General features: G+C 39.5%; 1 protein-coding gene across 1 annotated transcript; it reads left to right on the top strand.

Moving 5' to 3' along the window:
* The first annotated feature begins 1,306 nt into the window (after window positions 1–1,306).
* On the top strand, window positions 1,307–10,263 carry LOC146980361 (serine protease inhibitor Kazal-type 1-like). The gene is made up of 4 exons (XM_085788600.1): window positions 1,307–1,449; window positions 3,483–3,583; window positions 9,875–9,984; window positions 10,075–10,263. The coding sequence occupies exons 1-4, from the start codon at window positions 1,401–1,403 to the stop codon at window positions 10,118–10,120; spliced, it is 306 nt and encodes a 101-aa protein (XP_085644726.1). The 5' UTR covers window positions 1,307–1,400; the 3' UTR covers window positions 10,121–10,263.
* The last annotated feature ends 4,181 nt before the right edge of the window (window positions 10,264–14,444 follow it).

The raw sequence follows: 14,444 nt of genomic DNA, 5'->3' as shown, positions 1-14,444 counted from the left end.
CGACATGGTGAAGCAGCATTTAGCTGTTATGCTGCAACAACTGGAACAAACTACCAGCAGAACTGAAATCAGCCCCAACTGTCAGCACTTTTAAATCCAGGTTAAAAACATTTCTCTTTTCATGTGCTTATAGCTGAGCTCTTTTTAAGAACTTTAAACTTGATCTATTTTCTTTTATTTTACTTTTATTTGCTCTTGCTTTTAACTCTGTTTTTAGTGTTTTGTTTGTTTTTATTCTGTCTTATGCTTCTTTTTTTAATGTTTTGTCTTTATGTAAAGCATAAAGCTTTATGTGAGCATGCACGTGTGTGCTGATCAAGTTCTCTCTCTCTCTTATAGAATTCAAACCAAGATTTTTTTTTTTTAAGCCTTTAAAAACTCATTTTGCTCTTTATTGAGCAAAGTGCATTTCAGGACACGTGAATGAAACTGAGGAGTTACCATGACAACTGCATGTACGGAAGTGAATAAAATAATATCAAACTGCACAAAATGGAGACCAACAAAATGATATATTTGACTTCTAATGCATCTCTGCATTCAGAGCATGTTCACTAAAGTGAATAAATATCAAATTGCACAAAATAAAGACCCACAAAACAAAACAAGATTCACTGCATTCAGGCCACATTAATAAGAAACTGATATCTTTGCATTCAGAGCAAATAATAAGAAAGTGAGGAGGAGCATTACAACTGCATGTGTTCACGTGTCTCATGTGCCTTTCAAAATAAGTTATTTTTCAAAATAAAAGACCTGTCCAACATCAGATGTGCATTAAATATTATTTACTTTTTTGACCAGCTGTCCACGACCCATCCAGAACGGGTCCGCGACCCACTTTTGGGTCCCGACCCACCAGTTGAGAACCACTGTACTAAATGACATGAAACTCAAAAAATAAATAATATATGTGTGTGTGTGTGTGTGTGTGTGTGTGTGTGTGTGTGTGTGTGTGTGTGTGTGTGTGTGTGTGTGTGTGTGTGTGTGGTAAGATTGGGCATCATTAGACTGTTGCAAGTTGTTATATCTCTCTCTCTCTCTCTCTCTGCTGCCCTCTTCCTCTGGTCTTGTGCCAGATTCAGGTCTTTCTGCCTCTGGACCTGAGAGTCTGGATCGGTGACTGACTCATGATCCTGCTCAAAGCCTCATTAATAGTTCATTTATAATTCTCATTTTCTCTTATCATTACCACTGTCCTAGTTCTACTCTATGATGATAACCACCGCTCAACGTTCTTCCTGCTTAATCCTGACCAATCCAACTGCTGGAGGGAAAGAGCACGAGCCAATCAGGAGCAGGGCAGGGGGGCGGGCCAAAGCCAGTTTGACAGGTAAGTTCATAAAAGGAAAACATGATGTGTGAAGCATACACCTGTTCCTGTCCACACACTGGGAACCATGAAGTCAACTCTGCTGCTGCTGTCCGTCCTGCTGCTCTCCGTGTCTGGTGAGTCCAAAGTTTACACACTAGTGATCACAACAATCTACTGTAGTCGTCCAGTCTGTCTTCTTTTCTTTTCACACATCGAGACAAGACAGAGCTAAAGACCAGAAGGAAAAAAGTCAAAGTCTCACACTGCAAAAAGTCAAATATCTTACCAAGAATATTTGTCTTATTTTTAGTCAAAATGCCATTTCTAGTCAAAACAAATCTCATTCTACTTAAAATAAGACTCAACACATTAAAAAGCAGCTTGTTTTTAGACACTTTTTCCTTCTTTCAAGCAGATTTTTTCCTTGAAGTAAGTATAAAAATCTGATAGTGGAGCAAGTTTTTCTTCCTTATTACAAGCACAAAAAAAACCTGCTTTCACTGGCAGATTTTTCTACTTATTTCAAGTGAAAATTTGTTTGAAACAAGTGAAAATGATCTAAAAACAAGTTAATTTTTAGGTGATGAGTCTTATTTTAAGTGGAAAGGGACGGTTTTGACTAGAAATGAGACAAATATTCTTGGAAGGATGTTGAGTTTTTGCAGTGCACCTGTGCTGCTTTGTTTTGGTTGTTTTGGGACTCAGTAAGAGACAAACCGACCGTAATGTTTTATCAGTGTAGCGTTATTATACTCCAACATGACAAACAACTATAAAAGTTAAAATGTAAAAATCAAGCTGGTGTCATTGTGTTTTCTCTTTCTGTTGTATATTGTTTATTAAAAGACATGAAGGAAGTAAAGGGTCAGCTCAGCTGTGGCTCAGACGTCATCTTCTCACGGTTCGACCGGTTTACACAGCTGACTTTATTTACCAATCACACACACACACAGATAGCAGGGTTTCTGATAATAACACACACACACACACACACACACACACACACACACACACACACACACACACACACACACACACACAGGCCGTCAGTCAGTCATGGTCACACACACACACACAGCGGTTTGTCCAGTTCTACCAGCTGGAATCAGAGCTCCATTTATTTCTTTGCAGACATGTTGTAGGCTACTTCACCAGGAAGTGTCGGGTTCAACATTGTTCACCACAAAAACAACAACAGCAACACAACACAAAGAGCAGGAGAAAAAGAGGAACTTGAGAGGGAAAAAAAAAAAAAAACTGGTAACAGTCTCACACAATGGAATGGTTTTCTATGAGGGGTGTGTGCAGGGCCGTTGTATAGGGGAGAAAGGTGATGATAACTCTAGGGGCCCAGCGCCCAGTGGGGCCCATAAAAAACCCCAGTAGTCTAATCTTTGTATGACTGATTTATTCTGCGTAAGACCCTGACTAATACTCATAGTACACTGTAAAAACTCAACATCTTTCCAAGAATATTTGTCTTATTTCTTGTCCAAATGTCTCATTTCTAGTCAAAACTAATCTCTTTCCACTTAAAATAAGACTCATTACCTAAAAATTAACTTGTTTTTAGATCATTTTCACTTAAATTCACAATAAATAGAAAAATCTGCCAGTGAAAGTAAGTTTTTTGTGCTTGTAATAAGGAAGAAAAACTTGCTCCACTATCAGATTTTTTCTACTTATTCCAAGTGAAAATCTGCTTGAAAGAAGTAAAAAAAAAAGTCTAAAACCAAGCTACTTTTAATATGATGTGTCTTATTTTAAGTAGAATGAGATTTGTTTTGACTAGAAATGACATTTTGACTAGAAATAAGACAAATATTCTTGCTAAGATACTTGAGTTTTTGCAGTGTAATGCTGCATTAGCATCAAAACAAAGAAGGCTAAATAAAAAACGATAATACATACGTAGTCTAAGAAAAAAAAAAGGAAAAGTTAGGGGGAGGGGCCCACTTTAGTATTCTTTAAGGGGGCCCAGAATTCCTAGCAACGGCCCTGTGTGTGACAACTGATATTATGTGTTTGTGTGTGTGTGGGTTGTGTAGAAATATTTACAAGGCTCAGATGTGTCTCAAGTTAAGGTTTAGGTGTGCAATATGTCAATGGGTGTCCTAACAAATATAATACATCCAATGTGTGTGTGTGTGTGTGTGTGTGTGTGTAGTCTTGTCCCAGGAGGATGAGACTCCAGCTCCAGAGGCTGGAGCAGACAGCGAGGAGCAGCTGTTGTCTGGAGAGAAAGAAGCCGGGCCTGAACCCAGAGAGGTGAGAGACCACAGGACATTTATGGAGCTTTCCATCTCTGGCAATTGGAGGAAAAAAGACACAGGAAAAAAAAAAAGATAAATAAATAATCATTATAATAAAATATCACTTAAAGAAAGGAAGGAAACTCTCCAGAAAGGCACCTAAACTTTTGCTTCATCCGACTGTAGTAACAAAATGAATTTTCACATAGATGGGTGACTAACATAATAGACTTTGGGAGATTTATTTATTAGACTTGTGTTCAGAGATGGACAGAGTACTCGACGACCCCAGTACTTGAGTAAGAATACAAATACTACTGGTCAAAATTTACTCCGTTCAGTGGCGTGCACAGACTTTTTGAAGGGCAGGGGCGAAAAGGAAAAAAAAGGGCACATAATAGCGCGTCCTCGCCACTGAAGAGGGCACTTTAGCACATGTTTTGGCTCCCAGATGTGGCTCCTAGAGGGCACTTTCAGGGCTGCCAAGTTTCAGAAAATGACAAGAGTGAGACTGTAGCGACATGGTGCGTTTGGCCGGCGACCACAGGTTGGCGGTGAAAAAAAATTGGTCTTTTTTAACGTCGATTTGGCCTGTTTTAACACGTGTTTTGGCTCCCAAGAGGGCACTTTAGTACACGTTTTGGCGCCCATGAGGGCACTTTAACGCGCATTTTGGCTCCCAGGGGGCACTTTAGCACGCGTTTTTCAACAATTGGGCCACGAGGGGGAGAGACCGCCCCCCCTGTGCACGCCACTGACTCCGTTACAAGTAAAAGTAGCTCAGTCGACATGTTGTTTGTGTTCTTGCACTCAAATAAAATGTGAAACTCATCACCAAGACAGTTATCGTCACAAATGTTACAAAACCTCTGACTTCTATCTCGGCCTTTATTCCTCCCAATGACTTTTGGTATTCTGGTGTTGTTCACTCTAACATTGCAGATGGCCTGTCTAAACTGTTTACACACAATAGGTACTTTTCTAATTTAAACTCTTGTTTAAGCTCTATATTTATACATTTGAATGGGACATGCAATGTGCATTATTGGACATAAGAACATGTAATTATTATAACAGGATGCCAGTTTCCGTCTGTAGTCCCAATAACATAAAAACAGTTCAAAACAATACAACATTAGGCTACACATAATAAAAAACAAGTACAGAAAAGGCAACAATAACAATGAAAAACACATTGAGAGACACATAGAGTCATCATTTAGTCCACAGGTATAAGGGTTTCGTTTTGGGTAATAAAGTGCATAAGTGCTGGGTTAAAGTGACGAGTGCTAAAGTGCAGTAGTGCTTAAGTTCTGGGTTGTATTGCACGATGCCATAAATGAACATTTATCTAAAGTGCCAGATAGTATTGCACCAGGCCCTAAAGTGCACATCAGTTTAAAGGGATAGTAGCATTTTTTAAAAGTGGGGTTGTATGATCTACAAATAGCCCCTAAGTACTTTAATTGCAGTAGAAGACTCTCTGCACTCCTCCCGTTAGCAACGCCAGCCCATAATAGCCCTGCCCAGAGATTTACAACATACAGTGTTGTGAACAGACCCAAAGAAACGGCCTATTTTCACGGCCTAGAAGAGATTTTACCTGAAAAAAAAATACACAGTTCCATTGTTCGCTATAATATAATTTTTTCCAGCCCTTCAAAGTGCAGGAAAAACACAGTTTTTATTTGGACCTAACCAACTGCTGATCAGCGGGCGCTAACCCTGGGCGGAGGGATACGTGAGTTGGTTAGGTCCAAATAAAAACTGTGTTTTTCCTGCACTTTGAAGGGAAAACTACTTCTAACTAACTAAGACTACTTGTCTCTAAATCTGCGCTGATTTGAAAAGGTGAGGTGTTGTAATGGCAGGAGGGAAACAATGCTTTGTAAAGCAGGTATGTGTGGCAGCCTGTTGTGTGTGTGCCAGTGCTGCTGACTCTTAGGCCGACATGTGGAGCAGCACAATAGAGACGGCTCGGTTTCAAGGCAAAGACAGTGACAGTGAGGAAGAAGAGAATGGTGTGAACCAACCGAGCAAAGCTGCTCCGCTGCCAGGTGTCGAGCCTTGGTGACATTTCAAAGCAAACATCCAAAACAAGTTCTTGTTGGTGGTAAATGTGTTTAATATTCTGTGGAGTGCCTTAATATTACAGATCTATCGCACATACAACTGTGACTTGAGTCTGAGAGGTCATGGCGCAGCATCGTACCATGGGGTCACATGCTTCTAGTTGGATGACTGTGGTCTGTCATACCTTTGAATAGAATAGAATAGAATAGAATAGAATAGACCGAATCGCCTTGTTGTTTACATTCTACTTCCGGGTAGAAAACCAGCACGTAATTTGAATGAGATCAATAGTAACGAACGAGAGTTTAGCTATATATCATATTTTTCACGCCCTATCACCGTTTAGACAAATCTGAAATGATTGAAGAAACATTACTATTTCTGTGTGTGTGTTTTGTGTTGCTATGTGTTGTATTTATTCAGTTTGGGGGAATCACAGTGGCTAGAAAGCATCAGTGGCTCAGCTGACAGGGACGCAAAATTTTTTTTCCTGCTATGGCCAGGCAAAGACCCGCCTTACTAGGCCTCTGATTGGCTTATCACGATGCCCTCGACTCTGACGGTTAGGTTTAGGCAAAGACGGTTGGTTTAGGCGTGTGAAGGGAGTGGTTAAGGTTAGGGTAAGATGCAGGGATAGGCTTAGCCTTGCAGAGGCAGCCAATCAGAGGTGGAGTAAGGCGGGTCTTGGCGCGGCCACAGTAGGAAAAAAAATATCGCGACAGGGACAGCTAACGGTAGCTAAGCTAACACCAGGATGTCAGCTGTTAACCCTTACGAAAGAAAAATATATTTACCAATATATTACTTGAAATATATTGTAATATATTATTCTTGCATTACATTTTCCAATATATTATATATTGAAATATATGGAAAAATATATTGATGATACATATATTATACAATATATTATATATTGCATATTTTTCTTTCGTAAGGGAAAACCCTCCCGTTTTCGGACACAACATTAAACTACTCCAGTTAGCTCAGATATCTGCTGGAGAAAATATTTTTTCATGGAGCGTTTATTGATTCACTGAGTTAATAAAGTTAAACAGGTAGCTAACCGTTAGCCCGGCTAATCTCTGATAACCATGACTAATTACAAAAATGTGCACACGTAAATAGTAATGTTTGTCCAATCATTGGTTTTATAAACTTTACAAACATCAGATTAGTCTAAACGGTGATATAGTGACATGAAAAATTATATATATATAGCGAAACTCTCGTCCGTCACTATTGTTCTCATGCTGGTTTTCTACCCGGAAGTAGTTGTAAACAACAAGGCGATTCGTCCTATAGGTCCTATGTTTATTAGTTTATTAGTTTATTAAGGGACAGTGTGCAATGACATTAATCATTTGCAGAAAATGAAGAGATGGTTGCACCAGATTTAGCTCACAGCTAGTTTCCATCTGCGGTCCCAACATATAAAATACACAGAAAAAACAGACCACAAACTACTCTACAAGGCTGATACATAGAATGACACAAATAGACAGTAGACAACACATAGAAAATACAGTTTCCACATCTAAAAAGACCAGGTCAAGTGCAATACATTTGAGAAAGGTGTACCCTATCCTATGTGATCAATGGAAAGAAAAGTTAAGTCATACATGATACAAAATACGATAAAACATTTTCCAGTCTCCAGTCATGTTGGCTGACAGGTTTCATTTTGATGTCTATTTGTTGAAGGGCCAGAGTTTTTCTCAACACACACCTTGGGGGTTTGATGGTTCAAATATAATGAAATTGAATTAAAATTTTGCCCTAGTAATTTAGTTTTTGATATTTTACGGTATTTTTAGCCTTTGACAGTCAGCCACCAGGAGTGATATAGCTACTGTAGATATTTTTGACTTGAATTGTGTGTGTGTGGTGTCATCACTGGCTTGGCACGCAAGGTCATGGACAAAACAATGAAAATAATCAACTTCATCAGAGGAACCAGGCACAGCCTTCTCTGCTAATCTGTTTTGGAATCTCAAGCTCCTCATGACAACCAGTTTCTGATGAAGTTATTTCTTTTAGTGGGCTCACAAGATATTCTCTATTTGATTCAGTGGGCTCCAGTTGACGATCACTGGTCTAGAAGGTGTTTATTAAAGCAGAAGTAATGTTTGTGTTAATCTAAGTCTTAAATAGTTCTATCTTCCGACAGCAATCACTTATATAGAGTGTTTGGTCTGAAACACGGGTCTGTCAGTCACTCTGCTCTGCTCTGAGTCGAGGAGAAAACTTTCCTTGTATCCTACAACCTTTATCCAATGAGGAGAGAGAACGGCATAAAGGGGCAGTCCTCTCTGTGTGTGCAGCCAAGGGGACAGTTGCATAGACTGAGGACGATGCGCGTGCATGCATTGCAAAAACTCCAAATCTTTCCAAGAATATTTGTCTTATTTCTTGTCAAAATGTCTCATTTCTAGTCAAAACTAATCTCTTTCCACTTAAAATAAGATTCGTCACCTAAAAATGTACTTATTTTTAGATAATTTCACTTGTTTCAAACTAATTTTCACTTGAAATAAGTAGAAAAATCTGCCAGTGAAAGCAAGTTTTTTGTGCTTGTAATAAGAAAGAAAAACTTGCTCCACTATCAGATTTTTCTACTTATTTCAAGTGAAAATCTGCTTGAAAGAAGTAAAAAGCGTCTAAAAACAAGCTACTTTTTAAATGATGAGTCTTATTTTTAGTATAATGAGATTTGTTTTGACTAGAAATAAGACAAATATTCTTGGTAAGATTTTGAATTTTTGCAGTGTGTGGTGACACAGGGTCGGGACGAGGGCAGGGACTGCTAACTCCATCCGCTGACAGGAAGTTAGCCAAAACGACCGGATCGCTTACTTCTGCTTTAATTAAGGCCCTGGTAGACGTATCTTAATAATTTTAATTCTATCAGCTGTTTTTCTTTTATGTGTGGCAGGTTTGTCTTGTTATGTGTTAACACTCAGGTTCCAGTTTATTACAAAGTGTCAGACTGATCCAACAGTAAGACACAACTCCAGAGACGAGTTCCTGTGTGTGTTGACTCCAGTGGCGTGCACAGACTTTTTGAAGGGCAGGGGCGAAAAGGAAAAAAAAGGGCACATAATAGCGCGTCCTCGCCACTGAAGAGGGCACTTTAGCACATGTTTTGGCTCCTAGATATGGCTCCTAGAGGGCATTTTCAGGGCTGCCAAGTTTCAGAAAATGACAAGAGTGAGACTGTAGCGACATGGTGCATTTAAAAAATTTGGCCTTTTTTAACATCGATTTGGCCCCCAAGAGGACACTTTGGCACACGTTTTGGCTCCTAGAGGGCATTTTACCACATGTTTTGGCTCCTATAGGGGGCACTTTCAGGGCTTCCCAAGCTTCAGAAAATGACAAGAGTGAGACTGTAGTGACATGGTGCGTTTGGCCGGCGACCACAGGTTGGGGGCGAAAAAAATTGGTCTTTTTTAACGTTGATTTGGCCTGTTTTAACACGTGTTTTGGCTCCTAGAGGACACTTTAGCACACGTTTTGGCTCCTAGAGGGCACTTTAGCACACGTTTTGGCTGCCTTGAAGTTCACTTTAGCACACGTTTTGGCTCCTAGAGGCCACTTTAGCACACGTTTTGGCTCCTAGAGGGCACTTTAGCACACGTTTTGGCTCCTAGAGGGCACTTTAGCACACATTTTGGCTCCCATGAGGGCACTTTAGCACGTGTTTTGGCTCCTAGAGGGCACTTTAGCACCCGTTTTGGCTCCTAGAGGGCACTTTAGCACACGTTTTGGCTCCTAGAGGGCACTTTAGCACACATTTTGGCCCCCATGAGGGCACTTAGCATGTGTTTTGGCTCCTAGAGGCCACTTTAGCACACGTTTTGGCTGCCTTGAAGTTCACTTTAGCACACGTTTTGGCTCCTAGAGGCCACTTTAGCACACGTTTTGGCTCCTAGAGGGCACTTTAGCACACATTTTGGCTCCCATGAGGGCACTTTAGCACGTGTTTTGGCTTCCAAGAGGGCACTTTAACGCACGTTTTGGCCCCCATGAGGACACTTAGCATGTGTTTTGGCTCCTAGAGGGCACTTTAGCACACATTTTGGCTCCCAGGGGGCACTTTAGCACGCGTTTTTCAACAATTGGGCCACGAGGGGGAGCGACCGCCCCCCCTGCCCCCCCCCTGTGCACGCCACTGGTTGACTCTGCTCTCACTGCTCAGTGTTAAACCATGTGACCACTTGTCTGTGTCTAGGCTGATTGTGAGCAGTATGAATCAGGAGCCTGCACCAGGCAGTATGATCCAGTATGTGGCAGCGATGGAAAGACTTACAGCACCGAGTGTACCCTCTGTGTTGATAACAAGTATGTACGACACACTCACACCCACATATGCACACTACACATACAGTACAACTCAACATCTACAATTACATGTACTGTTTGTTTCTACAGAGAAAAGAAGATGAATGTGAAGGTGGCATCCAAAGGGGAGTGTTAATTGACTGTTGCAGACAATGTGACACACACACACACACACACACACACATGAACCAACACAAACACACACATACACAGCACTCACTTCTGGCTATGTTATTGGCAGATCATATCTATTTCCTGTATCTTGTCTCAATAAAGGTTCTGACAGCACCAAGTCTCCTGTCTGGTGTCTCAAAAGAAAAGATAAATACAATCAAATCAATGATCAATGATCATATTTTCAAGAAGATTCTGCAACTAAAAGTAAAGTAAGAGTTTGTGTTTTTGGGAGTACGACAGTGAAAGTTTACAAAACACTCAAGTAACGTACAGATATTATAAAAATAGACTCAAGATTGTTTTATTTGCACATAAAAAGCAATGAGAATAGTAAAAGTTAAAGAAAATATCTCCCCAATTGTCGTCTTCAGAGACAGAGACAGAAATTCATTACATAACAAAATAGCAGTTTACATACAAAATAAAAAAAGATAGGATGAACAGACACTACAATGTGCTACAAAACTTTGCTAATGATATTTCAGTTGTTTTTTGACCAATGACAGTGTAGATGTTGATTGTGGTGTTGCAGAATGTTACATAGTGATGGTCCTCTGTATTTTAAAGAGGAACTATGCAGGATTTGTAGCTTAACCATGCTACATTTTTACCTTAATTAAACAGCTTCAGAGTCCTAGTGCTGGTTAAATCAATTACTTGTAACTTGCTCCAGGGAGGTAATCTCTTGTTTATGATAGATTAAACTACACGTCGTAACATCGTATATGATATGGCACATTGTCCATCACTCTATTGATTGATTTCTCACCGGCTTCAATGTAAACAAATGCACATGACCAGTAGGAGGGTTAGCAACACAGTGGACAAAAGACCAGACTTGCATAGTTCCTCTTTAAAGAGACCCCGAGGAGTTTGCTTTTGGTTATAAAAGAGTCTCATATTAATGTGGATGAATCTACATTACCAACACTTGTTAATGGGTCCATGTTTGATAAATATATCGTTTTGTCTTTATAGTTATTTTGATGTTATTATTTAGTAGTCGAGCCGCCCAGCAGTTCCTGGTTTCCCGGACGCTGCCCGGCGGGTCATGGGAATGACGCTGCTGGATTGGTAGTTGGCATCGTTTATGGTCGGAACTACGACGGTATCTGATCGTCTTCGAACCTCCGACTTTCGTTCTTGATTAATGAAAACATTCTTGGCAAATGCTTTCGCTTTCGTCCGTCTTGCGCCAGTCCAAGATTTCACTGTGCGTCGAGGCTCATGGGAAATGTAGTGTGAAAACACTTCCACTTTCCGTAACTCCTCGTTGTCTCTTTAAAGTGTGTTGATTGAGGAAAGTCTGACAATAGAGGGTGAAAGACCTTTGAATGTCTTGTATGATACGAATGGATGTCTGAGGAGCACTTAAAAGTGAATCAGTTATATAGGGTAGACCGAGTACGTTTGAGACACTTTTTGATTTTCCATTTTTGAATAGATATTGCAAAAAAAACTATACACTGAAAATAAGTGATTTTTCATATGCTGTTTAATTTGTTTGTATACTAATCAGGTCATTAACATGAGGTGCATTTTTACCATGGTCCCGTCTCAACCATACCCCATACGTGTACAGTTGAGACGGTACCATGGTACAGTTGAGACACCATTGAAACCCATTGATGATGACTGAACATTAATTGTAAATGCAATAAACTTTTTTTTAAATGACAATTTGACAAGATATTTCAATATAAATGTATCCCTCTTCATCAAAATTAAAAACAATGGAATATTATTGTATTATTAATATAAATATTATTATATAACATAAAATTATAATATTAATAGTATATATTAATTCAGTCATATTAGTTCAGGTATCACAAATATTAGTTTTTTTTTCCATTTTCTTTGTTTTTTTAGTCTTATTATGACTTTTAACATGTTATCGTAGCCTACACTGCACAACTTAACAGTGATTCGATGTAATAGAACTCTATCAGGGTACAGCTGAGACATTGTGTTACCTCGCTGACCACTTTGTGTATTTCTCTAGATTGTGCAGTGACCTCATATGCTAGGATAGCATGAAATATGTGAGTTTTTAGGGCACAAAATAACGTTTGCAATGATGTAGCCTAAGTTATGATTGATGGTCACAAAAGGATAATAAGCTGTTCGTTGTGGAAGGGACATGGTAAAGTGAAATTCTTACCCTATAGTAAAAAGACTTTTGCTGATATCTTTGGACTGGAGATGCTAAAACTCTTCAAATTTCCCACAACCAAAGAGGATGCTAATATGCATTTGCTGAGTAAAATAGTGGCTCAGCCTTGCAGTGTGGGCAAGATATTAAGGGTGTTTCAACTGTACACATGTCTCAACTATACTCACTCCACCCTACATAAACACACAGGTTCGGTATATGTTCACGTTAAAAGTGTAATAGTATTTTTTCTTCATCTAACTGTTATTGCATCCACCAAGCCTCCAGCTCACAGCTGTCTTTGCTTGACAAGGTGAATTGTGGGCTACATTCTTACATGGCTAACTCACATCCCAGTCCAGTGGTACCTTAGTTATAATCAGTGACCCATGTGACAGATTTTTCTATTTTTGTTTCACTTTTCACAAAATTTTCCAATGTAAACGTCCTGTAAGTGTTGAATTCTTCCACTGGACTAAGACTTCCTGCTGAGGGTTAGTTGCTTGTCTACATTCATACAGTCTTCATTCTACATTACAGACATGCCTTTCCTTTCTCTCAGGTATTTTCCATCAGAAGCACGTGTCACCCACCCAACCCAACCGTTGTTTGAGTTGGATGCATCTTGTCTGAGACAGCTGAAAGAGACTGTTTACTGTAGGTGGGACCAAGACCATATAAACTCATAAATATGAACAACCATACAAAATCAAACAAAGAGTCATTTGTAAAAGACACACTCCTGCAAAAAACCAAGACAATAAACCAGTGTAAAATGATCAGAAACCAGTATAATTGCTTTTGATATGTCCAAACAATCTTAATCCTTTAGCTGATGTATTATTTCCATGTTAAAGGGACAATGAGGAGTTTTGGAAAGCAAAGTGTTCTCATACTACTACCCGAAAATGGGCCCATTAACAAGTGTGGGTAGCGTAGATTCATCCACATTAACGTGAGACTTTTTTATAACCAAATAGAAACTCCTCGTTGTCCCTTTAAAGACGTTTCTTTCTTTTAAGCTAAGATGTTAATTTCCTTTCAATGCATCTTTTGTATTGTTTATATGTTGCTCCTTAATTCAAGGTCAAGGTGAAGGAAAACTTTATTATCAGTTTGTTTTACAGCTGCAGCAGTGTCTCACCCATCCACCAACAATCCATTGTTCAGAAATAAATTAAATAAGTCTACAGTATATTTTAAGCTTGTTTGTAGCGGAAGCTCCCAGTGTCTCGTTCACTGCTCTTCCTGTGTCGGTGCAAATCTCGTGTGATTTACACTGACCGGCAGAACAACTTTTCATGTCGGGGCTTCAATACAAGAGGGACATTACAGACGAGCAGCATGGAGGTATTTGGATGTTTTTTGGTGTGTCTTTTTGTTACGAAGAAAGTTGGTATCCATTCACAACCATTATATGGACAAATACTGCTGCACGGACCCCCCCCCCGTAACTCAGAGAAGGAACGGAGGACTCTGAAAATTCTCACAGCTCTTAGTCGACATGAGGGTGAGTAGAATAATGAGTGAAATTTGAATTTGGGGTGAACTATCCCTTTAAGTCAGAAATCTTGCTACACACCTTAACTGTATTATGTAGCCTGCTCTTATTTTTAATGGAGACTGATACCAGCTGATTTTCCTGCCTCTGGTCTTTCTTACAAACAGCATCCACCTGGAGTTCAAACATCAGCTTACTGTATTATCAAGGATGGTGCCAAGATAAGTATCTAGCCTAATGCTGAGCACACCCAACAGCCTGACAGGGGAGACAACTGTAGGCTTTTTCATAAAATCAACAATCATCTCTTTAGTTTTGGACACATCGATATTTAAAAAGTGATGTCCTGCACCAATCAGAGAATTGTGCTGCTACAAGGCCATGCTAGATTAATGACGAGCGAATCATCAACACATTTTTAAATATATATATATTAAAAAATGTAAAATATAATATGTTGTAAGTAAAGGAAATGATACAGAACACTGAATAAATGTTGGGGACTTATTTTCTGGCAGATGAATCAAATATTTTACTCAGTTCTAAGATGGATTGATAACCACATCAGTGATGCTGAAAGTCCCTGTACAGCTGTGTCCAACTGCTGCTGCTGCCCACTCATGAGGA

The sequence above is a fragment of the Trachurus japonicus genome, chromosome 10 (genome assembly GCF_045865225.1).
Source record: "Trachurus japonicus isolate A0001 chromosome 10, Traja_1.0".
NCBI classification, from domain to species: Eukaryota; Metazoa; Chordata; class Actinopteri; order Carangiformes; family Carangidae; genus Trachurus; species Trachurus japonicus.
Note: the sequence above shows the minus strand (reverse complement) of the source record. Positions and strands in the feature narration are given on the sequence as shown.

What these genes read in the sequence shown, in the direction of transcription:
- LOC146980361 (XM_085788600.1), top strand. Translation starts at nt 1,401, where the DNA reads ATGAAGTCAACTCTGCTGCTGCTGTCCGTCCTGCTGCTCTCCGTGTCT. An exon ending in CCGGGCCTGAACCCAGAGAG is followed by an intron (nt 3,584 to 9,874) that starts GTGAGAGACCAC and finishes GTCTGTGTCTAG; the next exon opens with GCTGATTGTGAGCAGTATGA. An exon ending in ACCCTCTGTGTTGATAACAA is followed by an intron (nt 9,985 to 10,074) that starts GTATGTACGACA and finishes TTGTTTCTACAG; the next exon opens with AGAAAAGAAGATGAATGTGA.